Source organism: Somniosus microcephalus, chromosome 17 (genome assembly GCF_052327205.1).
Source record: "Somniosus microcephalus isolate GS21.2 chromosome 17, FLI_Smic_1.0, whole genome shotgun sequence".
Classification (NCBI taxonomy): Eukaryota; Metazoa; Chordata; class Chondrichthyes; order Squaliformes; family Somniosidae; genus Somniosus; species Somniosus microcephalus.
The window spans coordinates 38,373,075-38,398,139 of NC_141003.1; the positions used below are offsets into that span (position 1 = coordinate 38,373,075).

Genomic DNA, 25,065 nt, shown 5'->3' on the forward strand with positions numbered 1-25,065 from the left:
AGTGCTTAGTCGTGCCATGCAGTCACTGGCTGGTCTGATGCAGACACAGATCAGGGCCACACAAGCACTAACTGCTGCCACCCTCGCTGGATCGGGCAGGATTCGCTGGGGCCCTCGCCGCGCCATAGCAGGCCAGCAGTCTGTGCTTCAGCAGATTGCTGCGCATGGTTCAGTGCTGCCCCGTGTGAGTGCCAGTGTCTCGTCCGACCAGGGAGTGCCTGTGCTCTGTCAGGTTGGCAGCATTCCTGCTGCCAACACTGTCACTCCTCCACTGCAGCTGCCACCACCTGTAGGACAAACTGCTGCCGCCCAAGCAGAGTTGGAGCAGTCAGCAGCCAGGCCCTCCAGGCCCAGAGCTGGTCCAGGCCGTCCCCCAAGGGCATCTGCCGACTCACTATCTGACCCTCAGCAGCCTTCCCCCAGCCTTGCTGCAGCCACTGGGGTCCCATTGCGGAGGAGTTGCAGGGTGGGAAGGGGCCAATCTCGGAAGCGAGGCAGATCACCCTCGCAGACCAAAAAGTAGGAGGTGTGGCAAAATGCTGTGTTTTTTTTTGTGAAGGCCGAGGATCATGGTCATTTTTGTTTAACTCTTTTGTTCATTGTTTCCAGGTTGAGAGAGCCAGTTATGTGTCTGACTGTTTTTTGGGGGGTTTCTCTGTATTTGTTTGTCATGCGGGAAGGGCACAGAGTTTGTTAAATAAATAATTGTCTTTATTCAGATTGTGCATGTTTGCACTTTGAACTATTTGTTGTCTTGACCGGCTCAGGGTTTGCGGAGTGGGTCCATTCATGTTCTTTCAATGGCACAAGCCATTCCCTGAGAGGGTGCCTAGAACCGACTTGCAATAAGCCGCTGACGGATGGCCCTTGCACTTTGTGCCTCCCTCCCATCTTGGTGCTCCTCCTCCTCTGGTGGTTCTCCAATGTCTGCTGGCAGTAGCTGAGTCCTGAGGACAGCCAGGTTGTGCAGCATGCAGCACACTACAACGAAATGGGAGGCTCGCTCAGGCGAGTACTGAAGGGCTCCCCCGGAATGGTCCAGACAGCGGAACCGTTGCTTTAGCACGCCGATTGTGTGCTCAATGATGTTCCTGGTCACTTGATGGCTGTCATTGTATCGCTCTTCAGCAGGGGTGCTGGGCGCACGGAGCGGGGTCATCAGCCAGGTGCACAAAGGATAGCCCTTGTCCCCGAGAAGCCAGCCTCCTGGGTGAGCCGGGGCTTCAAAAAGGTCTGCCAAAGAAGTCTGGCGCAGGATGAAGGCGTCGTGGCTGCTGCCTGGAAAGCGGGCATTGACAGCTAGTATCAGCTGCCTGTGGTCACACACCAACTGCACGTTCAACGAATGGAACCCCTTCCGGTTGCGGTAATCCTCGGCATTCTCTAGAGGCGCCCGCAAAGCCACATGCGTGCAGTCAATGGCGCCCTGGACATGGGGAAGCCCGCTATTCTTGCAAATCCCATTGCACGCTCCTGCTGCTTGTCCAGGGTCATGGGGAAGGAAATGTACTGACGTCTCCTTTTGAAGAGTGCATTCGTGACTTGGCGGATGCAGCAATGCACTGCGAACTGGGAGACATTGGCAATGTCCCCAGTAGCGGATTGGAAGGAGCCAGTGGCATAGAAGTTCAGAGCCACTGTCACCTTCACTGCCACCGACAGAGACGTCCTGCTCCTCAGCTGAGGTTGCAGACCTCTCTGAAGCAGGTGGCAGATCTCAGTGACCACCTCCCTTCTGAATCAAAGCCTCCGAATACACTGCTTCTCAGACATGTTGAGGTATGAGAACTGCTGGTGGTATACCCTGGGAGGGTAAGGCCTCCTGTGCCGACGCCTGTTGGCCCTCCTCCTTCTGGCCATGATTGGCACTCTCGGTGTCTCTGAGCCCTCTCAATGCAATGGAGAAACCCAACGTTTCCACCCATTGCAGCCCCCATTATATGTGGCCACTCAAGGCTCTGGCACTGAAAAATCAATCCAACTGCAAAGCTCTGGGCTGAAGCCAGAAGTACCTGTGCGAGCGCTGAGTCAATGCAGAAAGCTCTCTCCCTTTGTCTCTCTGCAAATCTCTCTCTCTCTCACACAGGTGTGGTCCAAAATGGCTACCACAAAGAAGACAGGAAGAGCCCCCTTTAAATAGCGCCCCCCCAACCCCACAGCGACTGGGAACCGTTCCACTCAACCAGTCGCTGGGAGCGCCAGGCGGAAAGAAGGGGGGCGCCACTGAAGTTTCGGTTCGGGGCGCACCAAGGGCGTTGCACCATGAAATGACGTCGGGGTCTGCGCGTGCAGCTGTGCGGGCGTTGCGGTTTTGCGCCGCCCCTAAATGTCCACTCAAGTTCACGAGAGGTGCAGATCGCGCCGCGCCCGGGCGCTAGCCGCTTCGCGCCCCACTTATCACCCTCTTAAGGTGCTAGCGGCTGGCGCTACCAACTGAATTTCTAGGCCTGAGTGTCTTGGTGAACCTCTTCAGGCAATTGTTTTTTATGTTTCACATTTCAATTCATGCGGTGAAATGCCGACAAAGGTGAGCTGTGGATGTGTAACCTAAGAAGACGGTCCTGAACTGGAAATGTTGATGTGAATGAGTGTCTAATTAAAGCTGAACAATACCAAGGCGGGAGGGGCAGGAAAGCACTTTTTAATCTTAAATTAGGCCGCAGTTCTACAAGCACTTTTGCTCCCATGGAAAGTGATTTTGGGCGCACTTCAATGAAAAGTGGTGATATAACCCAAGTGATAATTGAGGGTACTAAAGGCATGAGTCTCGTACAGATTTATGTTTGCACTGACTGCCCGTCAACTCCAGCTTTAGTTTCTCACTACCTCCCAACAAATGTTAGAAACAAAGTTATTGCTAATATCTGGTGTAATAATAAGAAAACTTAACAGAACAAGTCATTTGGTTCATCAAGTGTTTTCCTTCCGCCAACAATATCCAATCTATTTGTTTTTGGGATGAAACGTTAAATCTGCTCCTGTGGTTCAGATGGATTAATAAGGTACAGCCAGGACGGATTTGTTAAAGGCAAATCGTGTCTGACTAACCCAATTGAGGTAGCATGGGATGTGTGAGACTTTGCCCAGAATGTATATTGAAGCGAGGTTTCTTCTCACTAAACCTCCAAACCTTGACATAATGGACATCTTGATCATTTAACTGCTAATCAATTTAACCTGATGTTTCCTGTCTGAATTTACAAAGGTACAGGAGATGACCTGGACAATGTCAGATAGTTACTGTGAGCTCCATTGTTCCAGTCAGTCTGCTATTAACACCTCACATGGGATGCTGCCAACCCATCTGTTTTGTCCTCCACCATTGTCGCAGCTAATCTCCAATATTAGCATATCCTAATCGGACAATGACCCCCAAAATGTTATGATTAACTTTGAGGGAACGCCTGACAGAACAAATTCTAACACAAGAGACGTGTAATATAGTTTTTGTAAGAGCTGTGACCTGTTAGAGATTAAATAAAGCCACTAATGAGGTTTATAAACCAAAAAAACCAACTGATTTCATGATTTTTAAGAGTTTGTCTGATTGTCTCATATTTTGAGACGGTGGGGTGGCAATATGGCATTACTGTATGTATGCTTTTAAGTGGCTGCAGTTGCTGTCGTTGTTGTAAAAGTTGCTGTAAAATTTGCCCATGGTCACGCTCGAAGGAGTTCGTGGCCTGCTCAGTACAAAAAGAAATTCGAGGGAACATTGGCCGAAGTTTCCTGGAAAACTCATTAGCATACGCCGTAATGTAGAAACTGGCTTCAAAACCTGAAGTTGGAAATGGTGAAAGTAATGACAGGCCCGGGAAACTTTGGCCGCGGTATAAAAGGGAAGAGAACAAAGGTCATTCCTCAGAGTGAGGTCCAGGGGGTGGCAGCTAAGTGCAGCATGGTTTTCTTTCCTTTAAAAAAAAAACTTTTTAAAAGTGGTTTCCAGTGTCTCAGCAACATCTCCACTTTCACACAGCTGTGGTCCACTGAAGAGAAATCAGCCAGCAATTTCCAGGAGGGAGCCCTGCAGGCCCTTTAGGGCACTTTTCATTATCTCACGACGTCCCGAAATGCTTTACAGCCACTGAAGTGCTTTTGAAGTGCAGTCACTGTTGTAATGTAGGCAACGTGGCAGCCAAGTTGTGCGCAGCAAGCTCCCACAAACAGCGATGAAATAAATGACCAGATCATGTGTTTTAGGTGTTGTTTGAGTGATAAATGTTGGTCAGGACATTGGGAGAACTCCCCCGCTCTTCTTCAAATAGTGGCGTGGGATCTTTTACATCCACCTGAGAGGGCAGACAGGGCCTCAGTTTAACATCTCATCCAAAAGACAGCACCTCTGCCAGTGCAGCACTCCCTCCCTTCAGATTAGAGCGTTTGTGGACTTCAGATGTTTCTGAACCATGGTTTTGCCACTCTCCACATCCTAGGGTACTTAAGGAGGTGGCCCTAGAAATAGTAGATGCATTGCTGATCATCTTCCAAAATTCGCTGGAATCTGGAACTGTACCCATGGATTGGAGGGTAGCTAATGTTACCCCACTATTCAAAAAGGGTGGTAGAGAGAAAGCGGGGAATTACAGACCGGTAAGCCTGACATCGGTAGTGGGGAAAATGCTAGAGTCCATTATAAAGGAATGTAATAGCTGAGCACTTGGAAAACAGTGACAGGATCGGACAAAGTCAACATGGATTTACAAAAGGTAAATCGTGCTTGACTAATCTACTGGAATTTTTTGAGGATGTAACTGGGAAAATAGATAAGGGAGAACCAGTAGATGTGGTGTATTTGGACTTTCAAAAGGCTTTCGATAAGGTCCCGCATAAGAGATTAGCGTGTAAAGTTAAGGCACATGGGATTGGGGGTAAGGTATTGACTTGGATAGAGAACTGGTTGGTGGACAGAAAGCAGAGAGTAGGAATTAATGGGACTTTTTCCGAGTGGCAGGCAGTGACTAGTGGGGTACCGCAGGGATTGGTCCTTGGACCCCAGCTATTCACAATATACATTAATGATCTAGATAAGGGAACTAGATGTAATATCTCCAAGTTTGCAGACAACACAAAGCTGGGTGGGCGTGTGTGCTGCGAGGAGGATACCGAGAAACTCCAGGATGATTTGGACAGGTTGGGTGATTGGGCAGAAGCGTGGCAGATGCAATATAACATGGATAAATGCGAGGTTATCCACTTTGGTGTCAAAAACAGAAAGGCAGACTATTATCTGTATATGTCAATAGATTGGGAGAAGGGGAAGTGCAACGAGACCGGGGTGTCATTGTGCACCAGTCGCTGAAGGTAAGCATGCAGGTGCAGCAGGCGGTGAAGAAGGCAAATGGTATGTTGGCCTTCATAGCGAAAGGGTTTGAGTACAGGAGCAAGGATGTCCTGCTGCAGTTGTACAGTGCCTTGGTGAGACCACACCTTGAGTACTGTGTGCAGTTTTGGTCGCCTTATCTGAGGAAGGATGTTCTTGCCATGGAAGGAGTTCAGCGAAGATTCACAAGGCTGATCCCTGGGCTGGCAGGAATGACGTATGAGGAGAGATTGGGTCGATTGGGCTTGCACTCACTGGAGTTTAGAAGAATGAGAGGGGATCTCATCGAAACTTATAAAATTCTGACAGGTCTGGACAAACTAGATGCAGGTAGAATGTTCCCGATGGTCGGAGAGTCCAGGAACCAGGGGTCATAGTCTAAGGATAAGGGGTAAGCCATTTAGGACAGAGAGGAGGAAGAATTTCTTCACCCAGAGAGTGTTGAACCTGTGGAATTCTCTACCACAGAAGGCGGTTGAGGCCAAGTCTTTAAATATATTCAAGAAGGAGTTAGATATATTTCTTAGAGCTAAAGGTATCTAGGGATATGGGGAGAAGGCAGGTACGGGGTACTGAGTTTGGATGATCAGCCATGACCTCATCGAATGGCGGAGCAGGCTCGAGGGGCCGAATGTCCTGCTCCTATCTTCTATGTATCTATGTAAGCATTAGCGTCACTACATAATGCAATTCGCATTCAGGTCTTACTGCCTTATAACATTGACGAGCAAGTGAGTGATTTTTTATTCTCTGGAGTGGGACTTAAGCACACAACCTTCTGACAGAGGCGAGAGTGCTACCACTGAGCCACAGCCTGAGCTGAGGAGGCATAGGCTGCTCGGGATCAGGAAGGCCAAGCTGCCCGTTCAAGTTACCGAAGATGCCTGGAGGGTGGTGGGGCACTGGCTCTTAGTGTGACCTCTGTGACACCACGGACCCCAGAGCAGCATTGCAAGAAATTTAATAACCTGACCAGGGCAAGACACTCACTATTCTCTCCCTTTCTTCTGCTTTAAAATTTTCGCTGAGCAACAACGGCCGAAGAGACGATAGCTGTTATGGGCCGCCTCTCTCTGAGCTGCAGAGGCAGGTGACGTGTCTTTAAGGAACAGAATGGGCAGTAGCCTCACACGGAGTGCAAACTATTGGAAGAATGTGTTTACTCAGGACGTCACCCAGCACCTTGGTTTTGAGAGGCCCCTTTCTTAAAGTGGTGCACTGACACCATAAGGGGGGCGCCATAACAGCAGGTTGTAAGGGAAAAGCCAGCTCAAGGTCACATCCTGCACGCAAATCCGTAGTATGTTCATCTGCAGAGCTCCCTAATAATAGACCAAACACTCGTTCGCCCGCCCCGGAAACAAGCTGGCATTCTGAGACATGCATCTCTTGCACACTGTCTCTTCTGTCCTTACAGGTCAAGTTGGCGGGCAATGGACAGGAGAGGGGTTGGTGCGTGACCCCATTCCTCTGAGCCCTGAGCCCCTACGAGGAGAAGGCCCTCAAGCTCCTGAACTGTCACAGAGAGTTGCCCATGGCACCAGCCTAGGTAAATGTGTCTAGCGTGCTCCTACTCGACTAGAATCGCTCCACGGCAGCACTAAGCTGACTGAAACACTAATTTGTACTCTTGTAAAATATTTTTCATGATATGTATCTTTAATCTATGCATTCGAAAGAAGCGGCTGGCTGTATTAGGTGTTAGAAGATACTTTACATCCGTCCATTTAATCTTGCCTGATTAATTCATCAGAACCCAGCTGCTTCATGTATATTGTTAACTTACTAACAGAAGTATGTTTGCTCTTTAGTACAGAGTTCTAGGATTCCATGTTCCTATTTTTGCACCAAAAGCATTGATTTATCTTAGGAAGCTTGGTTGCACAGTATTTGCTCTTAGAGTTTGGTCAGTAGGAGTGTGATCTCATTTTACTCCCTAAGTATCCTGCGCAGTGCATTGTTTTCTTTACCTTAGTCCCTGCCATTTGTACCTGCAAACCATGAACCGTAGCTTAGTATTCTCTCATACAGCTAGATGCTGCAAGAATTGAATTGGGAGGATGCAGCCTGTAATTACTAAGCTTACCCAATTTCTACTTTTCTTACGTTTGATATTAATGCCCTTGAATGCACATCGCCGAATCCCCACCATCAATATCCTGGGGGTCACCATTGACCAGAAACTTAACTGGACCAGCCAAATAAATACTGTGGCAACAAGAGCAGGTCAGAGGCTAGGTATTCTGCAACGAGTGTCTCACCTCCTGGCTCCCCAAAGCCTTTCCACCATCTACAAGGCACAAGTCAGGAGTGTGATGGAATATTGTCCACTTGCCTGGATGAGTGCAGCTCCAACAACACTCAAAAAGCTCGACATTATCCAAGACAAAGCAGCCCGCTTGATTGGCACCCCATCCACCACCTTAAACATTCACTCCCTCCACCATCGGTGTACCGTGGCTGCAGTGTGTACCATCTACAAGATGCACTAAGGCTTCTTCGGCACCTCCTAAACCCACGACCTCTTCCACCTTGAAGAATAAGGGCAGCAGACGCATGGGAACACCACCACCTCCAAGTGCCCCTCCAAGTCACACACCATCCTGACTTAGAATATATCACCGATCCTTCATTATCACGGGATCAAAATCCTGGAACTCCCTACCAGCACTGTGGGAGTACCTTCACCACATGGACAGCAGCGGTTCAAGGCGGCAGCTTACCACCACCTTTTCAAGGACAATTAGGGATGGGCAATAAATGCTGGCCTTGCCAGCGGCGTCCACATCCTAGGAACGAATTTTAAAAAAATATCCAGGACAGGGAAATTCAGAACTTTTATCAGCACCCAGAACACTGACTGCTATTTTGGAATAATGCATGTCCATGGGAGAGAAACTCCTTCAGTTATACTTATCTCAAACATAGAAACATAGAAGATAGGAGCAGGAGTAGGCCATTCGGCCCCTCTAGCCTGCTCCGCCATTCAATGCGATCATGGCTGATCATCCAAGTTCAGTACCCGGTCCCTGCTTTCTCCCCATACCCCTTGATCCCTTTAGCCTTAAGAAATATATCCAACTCCTTCTTGAATATATTTAATGAATTGGCCTCTACTGCCTTCTGTGGTAGAGAATTCCACAGGTTCACCACTCTCTGGGTGAAGAAATTCCTCCTCATTTCTGTCCTAAAAGGCCCCCTTATCCATAGACTGTGACCCCTGGTTCTGGATTCCCCGACCATTGGGAACATCCTTCCTGCATCTAGTCTGTCCAGTCCTGCCAGAATTTTATAAGTTTCAATGAGATCCCCTCTCATTCTTCTGAACGCCAGCAAGTACAAGCCCAATCGACCCAATCTCTCCTCATACGTCATTCCTGCCATCCCAGGTATGAGCCTGGTGAATCTTCGCTGAACTCCTTCCATGGCAAGAATATCCTTCCTCAGATAAGGCGACCAAAACTGCATACAATACTCAAGATGTGGTCTCACCAAGGCCCTGTACAACTGCAGCAAGACATCCTTGTTCTTGTACTCAAACCCTCTCGCTATGAAGGCCAACATACCATTTGCCTTCTTAACCGCCTGCTGCACCTGCATGCTTACCTTCAGCGACTGGTGCACGAGGACACCCAGGTCTTGTTGCACTTCCCCTTCTCCCAATCTATTGCCATTCAGATAATAATCTGCCTTCCTGTTTTTGCCACCAAAGTGGATAACCTCACATTTATCCACGTTATATTGCATCTGCCATGCTTCTGCCCAATCACCCAACCTGTCCAAATCATCCTGTAGTTTCTCGGCATCCTCCTTATAGCACACACGCCCACCCAGCTTTGTGTTGTCTGCAAATTTGGAGATATTACATCTAGTTCCCTCGTCTAGATCATTAATATATATTGTGAATAGCTGGGGGTCCAAGGACCGATCCCTGCGGTACCCCACTAGTCACTGCCTGCCACTTGGAAAAAGACCCGTTTATTCCAACTCTTTGCTTTCTATCTGCCAACCAGTTCTCTATCCAAGTCAATACCTTGCCCCCAATCCCATGTGCCTTAACTTTACACGCTAATCTCTTATGTGGGACCTTATCGAAAGCCTTCTGAAAGTCCAAATACACCACATCCACTGGTTCTCCCTTATCTATTTTACTAGTTACATCCTCAAAAAATTCCAGTCGATTAGTCAAGCACGATTTACCTTTTGTAAATCCATGTTGACTTTGTCCGATCCTGTCACTGTTTTCCAAGTGCTCAGCTATTACATCCTTTATAATGGACTCTAGCATTTTCCCCACTACCGATGTCAGGCTTACCGGTCTGTAATTCCCCGTTTTCTCTCTACCACCTTTTTTGAATAGTGGGGTAACATTAGCTACCCTCCAATCCATGGGTACTGTTCCAGATTTCATCGAATGTTGGAAGATGATCACCAATGCATCTACTATTTCTAGGGCCACTTCAAACACAAATTGAACATTAAAATGAAGAGGTTAGTGGAATTCACATTCATTTCCAGCAACTCCAAAACTCCTTTTTCTATGTCAAGATTAGCATCAGAGAATCCATAAGCAAATGTTGTTAAGATTTGTTAAAGGCCAATTGAGGGGACCTCATGCAAAATTCTGGTGTTTTGGTATTACAAAGTTCGAGTGTTCTTGGGTTCAGTGTCACTGGTCAGTCCTATAAGTGGACCCTGCTTGTGGAGTTGACTATCACTGCCCAAAATCTAGTTAAAGCAATGGCCCAGAAATTCGGGCCTCCACGGGTGAGTACTTATGGGTACTCACCCATAAGCCCAATGGAAGTGCCGGTTTCCTGCATGCACTGCACATGTGCGGGAAACCGGCACTTCCGATCCCCTGAATGAAGAGGTTCAGAGGTCGAACGCGTGCGTGGGAGAGGCAGTGCGTGCGCATTGAACTTCGTTTATCTTTGCAGGTTTTCCCGGGAGGGTAAGTCTCCAGAAGTTAGACATGTAAAAAGCAGGCATAAGGCCTGCTTTTTACAAGGTAAGTGGTGAATTAATTAAAATTAAAACATTTTTTCCACAGGTTTATTATTTTTAAATACTTTAGCCCCGTTAGAAAATAAAATTATTTTTTTCAAAAATTTAAATTATTGTTTAAAATAGTTATTTCATGTAATTTATAGTTTATTTAAAAAATATGAAGTTTGTTTTAAATTTATTTGAAGATTTAGTACTGTTTTGGGGCCGTAGTATTTATAAGTCTTGACAGCTCTTCCTGTCAATCTTATGAATGGAGCATTCCCTGCTCCGATTGGCTCCCCATGGCCCACGTGATCCCAGGGGACGCATCGAACTAACTGCGCCCCTGGGATACGCAAGCACTGCGCGCCGGCAGCTGGACCAGGTCCTGGATCGGAATTCCACGGGGGCCCACAGCTCAACGGCCGGCGCGCAAGGTAAGTGCAGATCGGGGGCTTGCACCCGCGGAAGACCCCGACCTGAATTTCTGGGCCAATAATAGTGTGATCTGGGGCCATAACAATGAGCCCCTCGTGTCTATATTGGATATTATGATCTAGGACATGTTGCAATATGCATTTCTCCTATCATTTGGAAGGTGGACTGAGAAGCACTCCAGTCAGACAAAGAACAATAGTAAACTAACAATCTGGCTTAATTTACACAAAGTAAATGAATGAACGAATGCAGTCCCCTAGTGAAATACTTTGATTTCATATCACGACTTGTAACGTGGAAAGTAACAACGTGCACCACTCTATCTCTGTAATGTGCTAAACTCACTTTGCATGCCAGCAATCTCTGAGCTAGGTGGCACTAGCCTTTCCCATTATAGGTCATGTGTTTATGCCCAAATGTGGAGGCTCTCATAGCGTTCCTCTGGCTGGAGAGAAAGCAAGACCCTTCTGCCTCTTTTGCTGTTCCAGATGTGAAACTTGCTACGGACGGTCTTTTCCCACAGAGGAATCCTAAAGCCTAACCTATGTCCCGCCCCACAGCTCTCTATTTAGAGGATTGGCTTATCAAGCTGCCAATCAGAACCACCGCCTTGACTAAGGACCTCCCCTCCTTGGTGTGAGAGCCATAGCATCTACATTACCTGATGCCTGGTAACTAGGATGCCTGCCATGCTCAACGAATGGAAGTTATTCTAACATCACAGGTGCAAATATCTCGAAGGCCTGGTAGATATGTCTCAAACGAATCTGATATACAAGAAACACAATTCTGAGATGGCTGGCATCCTAGCAAATTTGTCCAAAACAATTTCCCCGATAGCTTGTGTATTTCTGGGAGTTAACCCCTTGTAAACTGAATTTGATTTCATGGCAACATCACAATATAAATTAACCCAAAAATATGTTCTAGACCAAATAGGTAACATTCTCAAAATGACACTTGGACTTCCCACGGCAAAAGTGATTTTTCTTCAGTACGCATTCTGCACACACCATTGGAGTGAATCAAAGCCAGGCAACGTTCCTGGGGAGGGGGTTATATTTGGGACAATTTCCCATTTGAGGTTTGTGACACAGAGAAGACCCCAGTTGACTGCTCTTGCTTACACTCCATTTAAGGCAATCCCTTTCCCTAGAGTTTCAGTTTGCTTCTTTTCAGCTTTAAGTGAAATATTGCACATGCTCTCACCTTTCAGATTGTATACTTGCAGGAAAAACATATTTCAGAAATGTATTTTGTCAGTTTAGTGTAGTTGCAAATTCTGTTTTTTAAAATAAGTTGGTTATTTTTCTCAACATTGATAGATCTATAATCAATGGGGTAAAAATTTGTCTGGACCGGCTTTCTGTCACTCATGCCACCTGGAGGGACGTGGTACTGGCACTGAATGCCAACTCTTACCCTGGGACTGCTGATTAATGCTGAAAAAAGTTCAATGCCCTCAAGGGCAGGCAAGGCAACACACAGGACACTCTCTCTTTTCTTCCTTGCCCACCCTGACCACCAACACATCCTTCACCCTCTTAAAGCAACAGTTTCACAACTAACCCTTCAAAATGTAATCTGGTTAAGGGAGGCTCTAACTTGGCATTTTGCACTACGGCAAGCCACCTCCCCTAACTGCAATTACTTACTTGCACAACTCAACAGGCTGCTACCTGCACCCCTCTCGCATTGGCTCTCCCATACCACATGGCACACACTCAACTCATGTACTCACTCTTCTTGCAGGAAGAATTAGTGCACAATACCCACAAGAGGCAGGCCACCAGAGGGGATGTCCCTAGCTTTAAACTCTTTGTGCCATACAAGGAAAAGACCATTGTGCTCATGGGAGGCACTCTGCCCTTGCCAAGGTCGGTGGCATATTGTCAACACCAGGTTAGTTACTGAAAAGCTACACTGTCGCCCTGCCATCCCTGTGAAGCACCACATAGATGCAACCTTCTACTCCATTTTTTGTCTCAATACCAAGAGGGTAATGCTTATGCATAGCTTCTACCCTCCTCTGATGGATGATCCACCACAGTAATGAGTGACACAGGACAAAAATGATGATGATGAGGAGGAAGAACAGAGACTTTACTACCTCCTGATCAACTACAATGATGGCAAGGTGATGATCATAGGGAGGGAGATGATGTGGATTGAAGCCCACCTGTGAACTTATGCACAGACCTCTTGCCCCATGTCCATTTGCCCCCAACCCCCCACAGCTCACCTCCTGCATCACTCACAGGCACCAGCTCAGATACTTTCACTTGGGGGCAATAATGTAATGTTAGATAGGATGTGGCATTTGGCAATTTGCAGAGCACGAGGACTGGGAAGTGGGTGGAGATGTGCTACCTTCCCTGCAGAGGCTGAGGAGAAGGCCTTTGTCTTGCAAAATGTATGCACAAAAACCTCAGTTTTAAGGTTTTAAATAAAAATATTCTTGACCTCGTCATTTGCCGTATGCTAGCTGTTCGGTGGTAACGACACATGGATCAGTAAAAGGCTGTGAAGCATAATGAACCCAGGTTATAATGGCAGATTGTCAAGCAACAAAGGTATTTCATTATTTTTGTGCTTATCCTATTATATACTTGTTTCACACAACTGGGTAAGATATTTGCAAAACAGGAAACCAAATTATCTTTTTGTAGCACATTATCAATTCAAGTACAGCAATACTTGCAAGTTTTGTCACTTTAATTCTTATAACACAAAATAAAGAAAAGTTTACAAATATCACAAGTGTAGACCAGACTTTTCTGTACAAGATAGAGACTGGCTTGTAGCATACTCTGAGGAAATGGTTCCAGTTATTGAAACAAAATGCACAGTATTTATCTCCACCACAGAATCAACCCCTCTCCTAAGACACGTGATGAACCTAAGAGTGGCTAAAAGCAATTTACGATGAACACCAAGGAAATGTGTCAATCATATTGGCTAGATCTGTGCGAGAAGATACAAACGTCCTTTGAAAAGGGATGCATAAGAATCATGTATGATGGAATAAAGAAAGCAAGAAGACTGCACCACTCAAATCCCTCAATGGAAACATCAGCAGTGACCGAGATAAACAGATGTTACGCTGGGTAGAATACTATCGGGAACTTGACTCATGAAACTACTGGTTCTGAAGCAGCATTAAATGCAATCCCCAGACTTCAGACCATTGACGAGCTTGATATACAACCATCTATAAATTAGCTTGAAATGGCAACCATCTCCTTGGAATCAGGAAAGGCTGCAGGAAAAGATCGAATTCCAACTGAGGTATTGGAAACAAGGATGACAGGTTGTGCTTAAACACCTCCACAATGTCTTGCTTGCATGCTGGAGGGAGGAGTACCACAAGACATGAAGGATGCTAACATCATTCTGTTGTGCAAAAACAAAGATTGCATTGATTGCAACAACTGGAGGGGAATTTCTCTCCTTAGGATTGTTGTTGAGACATTCTCATGGGTCAAGGTAGCAAGTACTTGCTGAACGTATTTATCCAGAGTCAGTGCAGCTTCTGTGCTATTGGATCAACTATTGACATGATCTTTGCCCTAAGGCAACTGGAAAAAGTGTCAGGAGCAGGGAAAGGCGCTTTACATGGCCTATAGAAATCTTACAACAGCTTTTGATCTGGTCAGCTGGAAGGGCCTTCTTCAATTACTGGAGAGAATTGGTTGCCCCTCAGTCCTGCGCAGTCTGATTTTATCCTTTCATGATGGTATGAAGGCTACAATCTAGTACCATGATAATCGATCTGCCAGCTTTAAAATCTGTAGTGGTGTTAAACAGGATGTGTTTTGGCACCAACATTCTTTGGTATATTCATCTCTCTGCTACTATATTATGTTTTCTCATGTAGTGCCAAAAGTTTATTACTCCAGACAAGATCAGTTGGAAAACTCTTTAATATTGCTCATCTCACACAGTGAAGTGGAACTAAAACAGTATTCCAATAGGTTTTCGCTAGCTTGCAATGAATTTGGACGAACCATCACTCGAAAGAAGACAGTGATCATGGCAGAAGGCGAGTTGACTGCACTGGAAGTTTCAATAGCGAACACCACACTAGAAGCTGTACAAAAGTTCAGTTACGTGGGATCAACTGTATCCGGTAACTTACCTCTAAATGTCGAGCTGAATTCTCGCATTGAAAAGGCAGCAACTCTTTTCCCCATATCTACCTGCATGCTGGCAGGCGCCCGTGGGCTGCCCGGTTTTCCGTAGGTCAGCAGCCACTTCCCACCTAGAACAGGCGAGCAGTGGGCCGGCAGTATGGTAGAGGTCTGTGGTCTCACGCTGCCGCCAGGTGGGCGAGAAATTAACTCGCCGGCGCAGTTTCCCACTGGACAACTGCTGGGAGTTAAAATCCACCCCCACCCTTTTTATATGTGACAAGCAAAAGGGTCGGAATTATGTGAATGCGGGGACTTCTGGGTACAACAGCTCTCAGATTGAAGACCAATAGACCACAGCGGCATTAGTAAAGTTGGTCAGATTTCAGCTCCCTCACTGCTTCATTACCCGCTTAACAAGCGTCTCAGCAGCATTACTGCAAGTGCATTCTGATTGGCTGGTTAGTTGCTGGCGCATGCCAACAAATGCAATCTTGCAGAAATCTCATGGTTCAAAATAGGGCCTTCCTGCAATGTTATTACGACAAAAAGAAATGTAATGCAACTTTAATGAATTTACTGCACAAAGAGGAATTTCATCCCCTTCTTACCCATTAAAGGAACTCCTGAGGAGACAATTCGGCACTGAAGTAGCGTTGATAATGTTTAGTGCATACACTAAATTTGGAATATCAGTGGGATATTTTTGCTCCTTCATTGATTGTTTCGCAGTAGCTCTAACAGAACCGTATTGATTTTATATAACCAAATTAAATATTCAATACTGTTGGTGTTATGCTAAATACATCAGTATGCTGATCACCAGGAGAGTAAATGTCAGACCACTATTTATTCAGCAAAGCTGTATGAATAAAGCAGCTCTCTTGCATATCAAATGGCGGATGAGTATTTTCATCTGACATGTCATGCCTGCCCGATTCAGTTCGCTGTCCATCCTATGTCCTGTACACAACAATGAAAACATTGAGAGAGCTTGTGAAATTATGCAGATAGACCAAAAGGACAGCTTAGATGAGAGTTAATGGCAGAGGGTGAACATATGGCCTGTAGGTCTGGGATGATAAGCTTTATCACAAGGAGTAGAAAATCTCTCAGGCACCATAGTTTATTATTATGCTTTATAGATGATGCTTATTTCTTCAGTTAAAGAATAACCATTTTGAAGAATGAGATCAGAATTAATTATCCTCATACGTGTGATTTAGCAAACTTCTTTAGATTTATTCATTCATTTTATTGATATCATTTTGACATCACATCAACACGGACACAAGAAGTCCTCGATTGTGTTTATGTCTTCCATTAGATGTGTAGGTAGATCGAACTTCCACCCACTTCATTGTATTTCTCTTGTGAATAATAGGATTTTCATCCCTTCAATGGAGGATATTAAAAATGGAGCAAAATAAACTTTTTAAATTACAAATGTGGCCATACATTTAATTCAAATTTTGAATTACTGTTTAAACTCAAAAATAGTGTACATAAATACCGTGGGTCTCACAAGACAGAAAAGGAAGGTTTATATTTCACACTTTCGTTTACTAGTGGGTACATGGAGTTAGGTCGCAGATCAGCCATGATCTCATTGAATGGCAGAACAGGTTCGAGGGGCTGAATGGCCTACTCCTGTTCCTATGTTCCTATATTTGTCAAAGTTGCCTCCTGGGAATCATTACACAATTATTCAATGAAGAATTGAAATATCAACACGACAATATTGGTGGTGATGGAGTCTTTGTTGATCCATTATGGTCCCATTCGGACTGAACTAATCATCCCACAAAGCTGAATGATAAAAGAAACCGTTGGAATCCAGTGGACTTAAAACTAGGACTCGACTGAGTTTTAAACTTTGTAACTAAATAATTTAAGAGGTACAACTCCTGATGTAAACTAATGGAATTTGATCTGCTAAGTTACTGCAAATGGGAGAAAGTGATTCTGACCAATCCATAATCAGATTAATGCATAGGCTTTGGCTTTTAGCCAACGTGAGGTGATAATTTTACAATGTGACAAGGCAGTGAAACAAATCGTAAAACATTCATATTTTTATACATCCTGTTTATTTAATGTGCTTTTGCAGGATATAAATAATGACAAAATTACAAAATTTGTAACTGGAAGCCCAAGCATATGTACAATTATTAGTTGCAGCGAGGCCACTATTTTATCCCCATACATTTTCATTTTGGTACCATGTTTACAGTGTTTTTTTTAAACTGCCAAATTACTACATACATGTATCAACAGTGAATAGGCAAAATATGTACAAGGATACCGCATTGTTCAAGTACTGTAATACCGTATTAAAAGATTAACACTGAATTGAACTAAAATTCAGTCCAACCATACAATATACATTTGATTATCAATTACAACCCAAGCTCTAATAGTCATCCCTTAACTTATATTTGGGTGACCTTTATCATTAAGCCCAGCTTAGTTTCTATATCATATAAAAATAATGTAACATTGAAACAACTTAAGACCATTATTACACAAGTTCAATAAGGATTCTAAAATAAACATTAAATTGATTCACAATAAGTTTTTTTTAAACAGATGATGTCATATAACTGTTATCATCACCATTCTTTATAATGCTGCCTGTGCACACCACAGTTAAACTCTGGCTCAACGTGGTTTGAATAGGCAATGCAGCATAGCCGTATTATATGCTGCTACATCTTTAATTTTTTTTTGCAAACAAATGAGAAACGTGACGATTCTCGTATTCGATAAACATTGATCGCTCCAGGTAGTAAATCAGTTGATTGTGGTTTCACAGGTTTAGTTCAAAAAACGTCGTGTGCTGCATTGTTTTTGAAAGTAATCAGTCACAGATCTTAGTCTTTGCCTCAAGCGGAAGATGCTTCACACTGCCGAGCAAGTCACTATTCGTGAAATTTTGTGTTTTGTACTATAGAACAAAAATATATTCATTGTGCCATGTTTCATTTAAATTCAACAATTACACGTGCAGACAATATATTTTCTGAGATAACTATTATTTCTCATCTGAATGGCAACCTCTTCTGCATCCAGCACTGTTACTTGGACTGCTAACGTATCCAGCGCACTGTATGAATACGCAGTGTGCCTCCACCTGTAGTGCAATGATGTTGGCTTGTAGACATTAACACCTTCTCTGTATTCCACAAGGGACCTCACCAACACCGCAATCGGCTACATTGGAATGATGGATTTTTTTCCAGTCGCAGAGAAAATTATTTTTAAAAACTAGGAATTTACTTCTTTTGAGCCCCTCAATTGCTGTTGGACAAGCTGTTTTAACATTAGATCATTAATCTGAACACTGCTTAGAAATAAGACTGAAAACTGGCACCTATGTGCAAAACTCCTGATTTTTTTTCTATTTCAAAACATTCTTCATTCTTTCACATTTTAGGAGCAAGATGTCATAAAAATCACTACTGCTTCCATGAAAAATAATAAATAACAATATTCTCATACTAACTTTTGCAGTACCACATTACTAAAGAAAAAAAATTTACAAAATTTTCAGTGCAGATCGGTGTTTAAAACGAGGGCTAGAAACTCTGAAGGAATTGGTCTGAGTAAATGTGGATGTGTTGTAAAATTTCTAGTAAAACAATAGTGAAATTCACAACAATTTTTTAAAGCAGTTAGCAAACCACCAAAACAGTGCAGTCATTTCAAAACAAAAGCAGTTATTGAAAGATATTAGCTTAGTCATTTTTATTATCCCAAGGCTGCACTACATAAATCACAGCTTTTTGTTAAAAAGTGTTAGTCCAAAAGGGATAAAAAAAAAATGCTTAGACTTGTTATCAGCTTTTAGCAGCATTCAAGTTATCACATGGGCAGAAGAGGTCTTCAGAGTTAGAGTCCACTGATTTCTTCTAAATCCGCGATGACCCGAAAAAGGTTGAAGAAAAATGTTATATCAAGACCAAGAGAAAAATCTTGAAACTGGATCAGCTTAGGTCCTTCTGATGGACTGGATTTAAATAAGTCTAAAGACAGTTGTCGTGTGTCAGTTTCATTCCTGTTGCTACAGTGGGAGGAATGTCAAGGAAAAAGAGCAGCTTCATGCAGTGATGACAGTAACTGTGTAAAGGTCACTCAGCGAGTGCAGTTTTCCTCTCCACTGGGTCAGAGGTCACCAGAGGAGACAAAATGTGCTGCTTGCAGTGATTGCTCAAAAGAGTGCAAAGGCACAGACAGAGGAGAATGAGACATAGCGTTTAGAATATTGTGGTCTCATACTTAGTGTTCATCGCCCTTTTTGATTCTTGCACAGGTTCCACAATCCAAGGTACATTAGGATGAGTCTTTTGTTCCAGAAGAGGTTGATCGAGCTGCAGGCAAAGAAAAAGAACGACTTCATTAGCAACTGGAGATTTCATTTATCCATGAATAAAATAAAATATGACTCATAAAAATTAATACATGTACTAGAGTTTTACTGTCTCCAAAAACCATCATGTTCAAATTCTCTTTGACATGAAGTAAGGATACATTACATTTAAATTCTACTGAAACAACCAGTAGTTGTATTTTAATAACAGCAAAGCACAGCAGCCCCATCACATGACTTCCTCAGCCATACGAATGTTAAACCTGGCTTCCGTACGTACTGAACATCTCAGGTATATCGGGTGCCGGGAGGGAGCATTCCAACAAGTACAGCCTGCACACACACACACACACACATATATATACATATGTCAAAATTCAGTCATCTGAAATAAGCTTATTAATTATTGATAATAATTAGCTTTGTGTCCACTATAAACAATTAAAAATAAAGATTAAAACTAAGGTATAATCGCACCCTATTGGGTGAATATCTCATTGATTTTGTACTGAGTTGCTCTTTTACAGCAATTGAATTCAAAATAGATTTTTATTGTACTGTGAATAACTACAAAAACTTTTACAGTAATACATTACAATTTTTAGGGAAAAGCAGTTGATCAGCATTATAAATATTACTGAAGTGTAATTGCTAAAATGGCAATAACACTTGACTTTATAGAAATTATGTTTTATGACTATTTTAATGTCTTACATAAACTGCCAAGTCTCTTCTATGGTTGAAGTTTCGCTAGTTAGGTAAATAAATTTACCACACTGTAAAGGTTTGAAGCGTCAGTTCAAATGAACGCATTGAAAGGTTGGTACTGAATAATAATGCTAATGAAAGGGGCTCAAAGGCCTTCAGGTAATGTGGACTTTTCACAGTTAGGAGCCTGCCCTAATTAAGCAGATGACTTACTATTTTTGAGTTTAATTCTTCAAACGATCATAGAACAAACAGTAACCCTGGAAGGCACCTTTAACATGTATAAAATAAATGTTAAAACCTACTGGCCACAGAGCAGCATTGTGTGCAGCAGGCACACCAACACACTGTGAGTGGTAGGTTGCAGGTTTGGATCTGCAACTTCCCACGTGGGGACTTCCTGATCTCAGTTGGTCCATCAGGACAGGCACTGAGTGGAGGCCAGGTGTTCCTGCACGGGGTGGGGTGCAGGGAAAAAACAGAGGCAGTTTCACCCCAGGCCATTTTCACACACCATTTCCTTCTGCTCCATTACAGAGAGGCATCAGATTAACCTGGGAGTAGGTCACCTGCCTGTCCACTTGGGTGAGGAGGAAAATACATTTCAAAAGGGGGCAAAAAGAAAGAAATATAAACAAAACTGGACATTCCCCCCCGTCGCCTCCACCACTGCTGCACGATGCTTGGAATTTTAGAAACTTGAATTGTTTTGTGCTCATTTTAAATTACACTATTTAGACGATTACAGCATAGGCCAGCTGCAAAAGACACGTACCTAGTGTTTTACAGAAACTGGTCTTTGATGAAATCATGTAAAAAAAGACCATTCGTTGTTGGTATCCGGCTTATTACCATTCTGCATCTCCTAGAGACGGTGCGATTAAAACTGTTAAAGGGGAAATCTCACCACAGCACAATTTATTGTTATTGTGCGTAAACAATACATCATTAAAAAAAACACTAATAAACTAGAGTGCAACTTGTACGTTAAGGCATTTTATCTATAACTAAGTAAAACAGAAATATATTGAAGCACCTTCCATGAAATATGTGTGGAACCAATGTACAGTCATTATAGCAACCAATGAAACTCCGAAGAGTCGGTAAGCTGCTCCACTGTATTTCTTTCAACTATTCACTTAACATATATTACTATAAAACCCATCATCTGACTCTCAGTTTCATGGAGGGTTTTAAGATCTGAAAACCTGGAAGGTGCGACTTAAGAGATTTAACTGCCAGGTGGGTTAAAAAAAACCTTTTACACTGGTGTGACCAAACACACAGGATTCTGAAATAATACATCAAACAAATTCCTTGAATGAGAAATCAAATGTATATTTGATGCACTAGATATTCTGTTTATAAAGCAAGCCTATGTGCAACAAAATCTGTGTTGCCCAGTTACTGGAAACATATACTCAAGCCACCATTTTATATTAACCAGCAGAACAGCAAGTGACAGATTTAACAAGGTTAACACTAACAGTACTGGGTGTACATTTGCTATGCTAACTGCATGGAGTTGTTTATTATTATGTAATAAAGCATTTAAAAAAAATCTCAAGTGGCTATACCTTGGGCCTGTTTGAAAAATGCCCAATTAAAATGCTCATTTTCATTGTACTGTTGGAAAGCTCTCTGTCTGGCCCAACACACGAATGCAATTTCTAGTACTAATGCATTCAATTTTTAAACCCATAAATGAAAATAAAAGGAAAACCATGATTAAAATGCTGCACATGGTCAGTAAGGTTATATATCCAAATGGACTACATTTTAGAATAATTTTAGATTATGAAATTGCTTGCCACCAGTTAGCTCTAAACAATACAACAGCTCAAAATTCTACAAGAATCCAGACTGGAATAGGTGTCCGTGGCCCATACAGAAACCCTTTATCCGACTGTATTTTCTAGTGTGTCACTAAGTAGATGGTGTCTTATGACTGATGACTGATTTTAATGCCATTGGCTTCAGACCAACAGATAGTTCCTTATCGATTATATATAACGTGAGAATGCGGGACCGCCTGAAGGTAGCCAAGATGCACGGAGGTAAAATTGCAATAACAAGTAGTAGTTTTACATGCTTTCACACTGCACTCTGCTCAGTAAATTAGCTTTCTTTTCTTTTTTTATATAAAAAGGTCAGTTTGAAATGTTTGCAGTGAAGTCAAGGCTTGTAGGTGTTAAGATTGAACAATGAACACAGCACTGTCTAGGCTAAAATTCAACGTGTACCCAACAGGGCTCCAGCTGCCATATCGGTTTCCCATTCTTAATAAAGGACTTTGAAAAACAGAATATTGACATTGTGGTGTCATTATGGAGATAATGGAATAATGCTTCACTCATGAATAATTAAATGCGCATCAGAAAACCTACGAAGTATGGTTGTTTTTAATTCAGGTTCATATCTCATTAGTATTTATAATAATATACATGAACTTAAACTAAGCTTGCCTGGAGTAGCAGCAGAAATGTACACGTTACGCTGTGCTGGGATTCCATAAGGAACGATGGTCATCAGCAGCTGTACAAGTATAGTATTCCAATTTAATTCACGTAATTATTTTACCCTGATCATTTTACAAATAAAAAGCATTTGATTTGCGTTTCTGACATAATCTAGTTTCTGAGGGTCCACTTAAATTAACCAAGTATAGAGTGCTCACTCAACAATCAATTGTGAATTTGAGATTATATTAAAATGGACAATTTGTTTACTGGAAGGAAAGTACAAGTAGTTTTCAAATGTGGAAATAGCTGGTCGCATTGGTGATTGGCCTGTTCTCATTAAAATTTGAGCCCATTAAAACCTTGTAATTCTTGGATGTTCTAACACATTGAGCTGTTTCCATTCAATCAGATTCATATGAAACCAATCACAAAACATTTCTTCAAATGTGTTGTATTGAGGCATCACACAACATGAATTTTAGTCTTGCACAGTTAATAACAGACGATGCTAGGAGAGGAAAAACTCAAGAGGGGCAGACAAGGCAAAGCACACAAAGAAAAAATAAGACCTGGAACTTGTGCGGCAGAGAATGATGAAACTTGGAAGAAAGAGGAGGAGGAGGAGGAGGATGGGGAGGCCTGTGAGGGGTGTAAATATGATCTAAGGACCATCTGTTACTTGAATGTTTCACCTGAAAAAAAAGTGTAAACAAAGCTGTACATATGCATATAAAAAATGCAGAGGCATTTCTAAGCAAATGAGATACTTTCAAGTGCTGTTTTAAAAAAAAATAATAATCCCACCCTTTTCTGGGGTTCATCATCATCATCTCCCCGTCCCATGACACACACTACTCTCTGGCCAATAGGGCACAGGTGACTCGCTCGGACGCACTCCCAGTGTCGGTCTGTAATTGGCTGCAAGGGGGGAGGTGTATGGGAGCAGCCAATGATGATTTTTCACCCCCTCATGTTGCAGCAGAGCCTTATTTCCATTCCATGGCCCTCCGAGGCCTATTGAAATTGGAAGCTTGCCACAAGTGCAAGCACAGGGCAGAGCTCTGCTCCACCACATTGCATTTAATGCATTGGCTCACTGAGTCTTCATATTATTTGGCTTTAAGTTAAACCTTTGAACCATATTGAAACCCAATTATGTTGCATCAACTAAGATATATAAAGATTATACTTTTTCTGCTGAAGTTGCATTTTTGCAACATTACATATAGCTAATATGGTATAAATTTAGGTCTACAGGAAATAAAAAATCTATTTTCTACTGAAGAAACTTAATTGATGCAGACAGGTGTTTATTAGTTTAAAAGGTGCCAATTTTCCATAAGAAACTGAATTGAATTTATATTTGGTCCAAGAAAAAAAGCATCAACACCAATTTCCCTTGCTGCACAACGCTACTTCATTTTAATTGCTTTGAAATTTGTTAGATTGACTTTTCCCTACAAACATGTACTGCTCAAAAAAAAACGTAGCTTACTGTACAAATACTGCTGCAGCATATCCTCATCCGCATGGTATATCCCCGTCCGCACCGCGCGGTGTTTCCCCGTCAGCACCGAGCGATATTTCCCCGTCCGCACCCCGCGGTATTTCCCCGTCAGTAGCCCGTGGTATTTCCCCGTCCGCAGCGCGCGGTATTTCCCCGTCCGCACCGAGCGGTATTTCCCCGTCCGCACCGAGCGGTATTTCCCCGTCAGCACCGCGCGGTATTTCCCCATCAGTAGCCCGTGGTATTTCCCCGTCTGCAGCGCGCGGTATTTCCCCGTCCGCAGCGCGCGGTATTTCCCCGTCCGCACCGAGCGGTATTTCCCCGTCCGCACTGAGCGGTATTTCCCCGTCAGCACCGAGCGGTATTTCCCCGTCCGCACCGAGCGGTATTTCCCCTCCGCACCGAGCGGTATTTCCCCATCCGCACCGAGTGGTATTTCCCCGTCCGCACCGAGTGGTGTTTCCCCGTCCGCACCGAGCGGTGTTTCCCCTTCAGCACCGAGCGGTATTTCCCCTCCGCACCGAGCGGTATTTCCCCATCCGCACCGAGTGGTATTTCCCCGTCCGCACCGAGTGGTATTTCCCCGTCCGCACCGAGCGGTGTTTCCCCTTCAGCACCGAGTGGTATTTCCCCGTCCGCACCGAGCGGTGTTTCCCCTTCAGCGCCGTGTGGTATTTCCCCGTCTGCACCGAGCGGTATTTCCCCGTCAGCACCGCGCGGTATTTCCCCGTCCGCACCGAGCGGTATTTCCCCGTCAGCACCGAGCGGTATTTCCCCGTCAGCACCGAGCGGTATTTCCCCGTCCGCACCGAGCGGTGTTTCCCCTTCAGCGCCGTGTGGTATTTCCCCGTCAGCACCGCGCGGTATTTCCCCGTCAGCACCGAGCGGTATTTCCCCGTCAGCACCGAGCGGTATTTCCCCTCTGCACCGAGCGGTATTTCCCCGTCCGCACCGAGCGGTGTTTCCCCTTCAGCGCCGTGTGGTATTTCCCCGTCAGCACCGAGTGGTATTTCCCCGTCAGCACCGCGCGGTATTTCCCCTCCGCACCGAGCGGTATTTCCCCGTCCGCACCGAGCGGTGTTTCCCCTTCAGCGCCGTGTGGTATTTCCCCGTCAGCACCGAGTGGTATTTCCCCGTCAGCA

The 25,065-nt window shown here is 43.9% G+C and overlaps 1 protein-coding gene across 5 annotated transcripts in view; it reads right to left on the bottom strand.

Moving 5' to 3' along the window:
* Positions 1 to 16,948: 16,948 nt before the first annotated feature.
* The window catches only part of anks1b (ankyrin repeat and sterile alpha motif domain containing 1B), a 104,017-nt gene continuing 95,900 nt past the window's right edge, over positions 16,949 to 25,065 (bottom strand). For 3 of the 5 annotated variants that reach the window (XM_086010203.1, XM_086010202.1, XM_086010201.1), the window contains 3 exons: positions 22,986 to 23,108; positions 19,156 to 19,247; positions 16,949 to 17,824 (listed from right to left, as the gene is read on the bottom strand). In XM_086010203.1, the coding sequence (XP_085866329.1) occupies positions 17,779 to 17,824; positions 19,156 to 19,247; positions 22,986 to 23,108 (261 nt within the window). In that variant the 3' untranslated portion in view covers positions 16,949 to 17,778. Of the gene's footprint in view, positions 19,248 to 22,985; positions 23,109 to 25,065 lie in introns of all 5 variants that reach the window. The other 2 variants (XM_086010205.1, XM_086010204.1) reach the window with 1 other exon arrangement.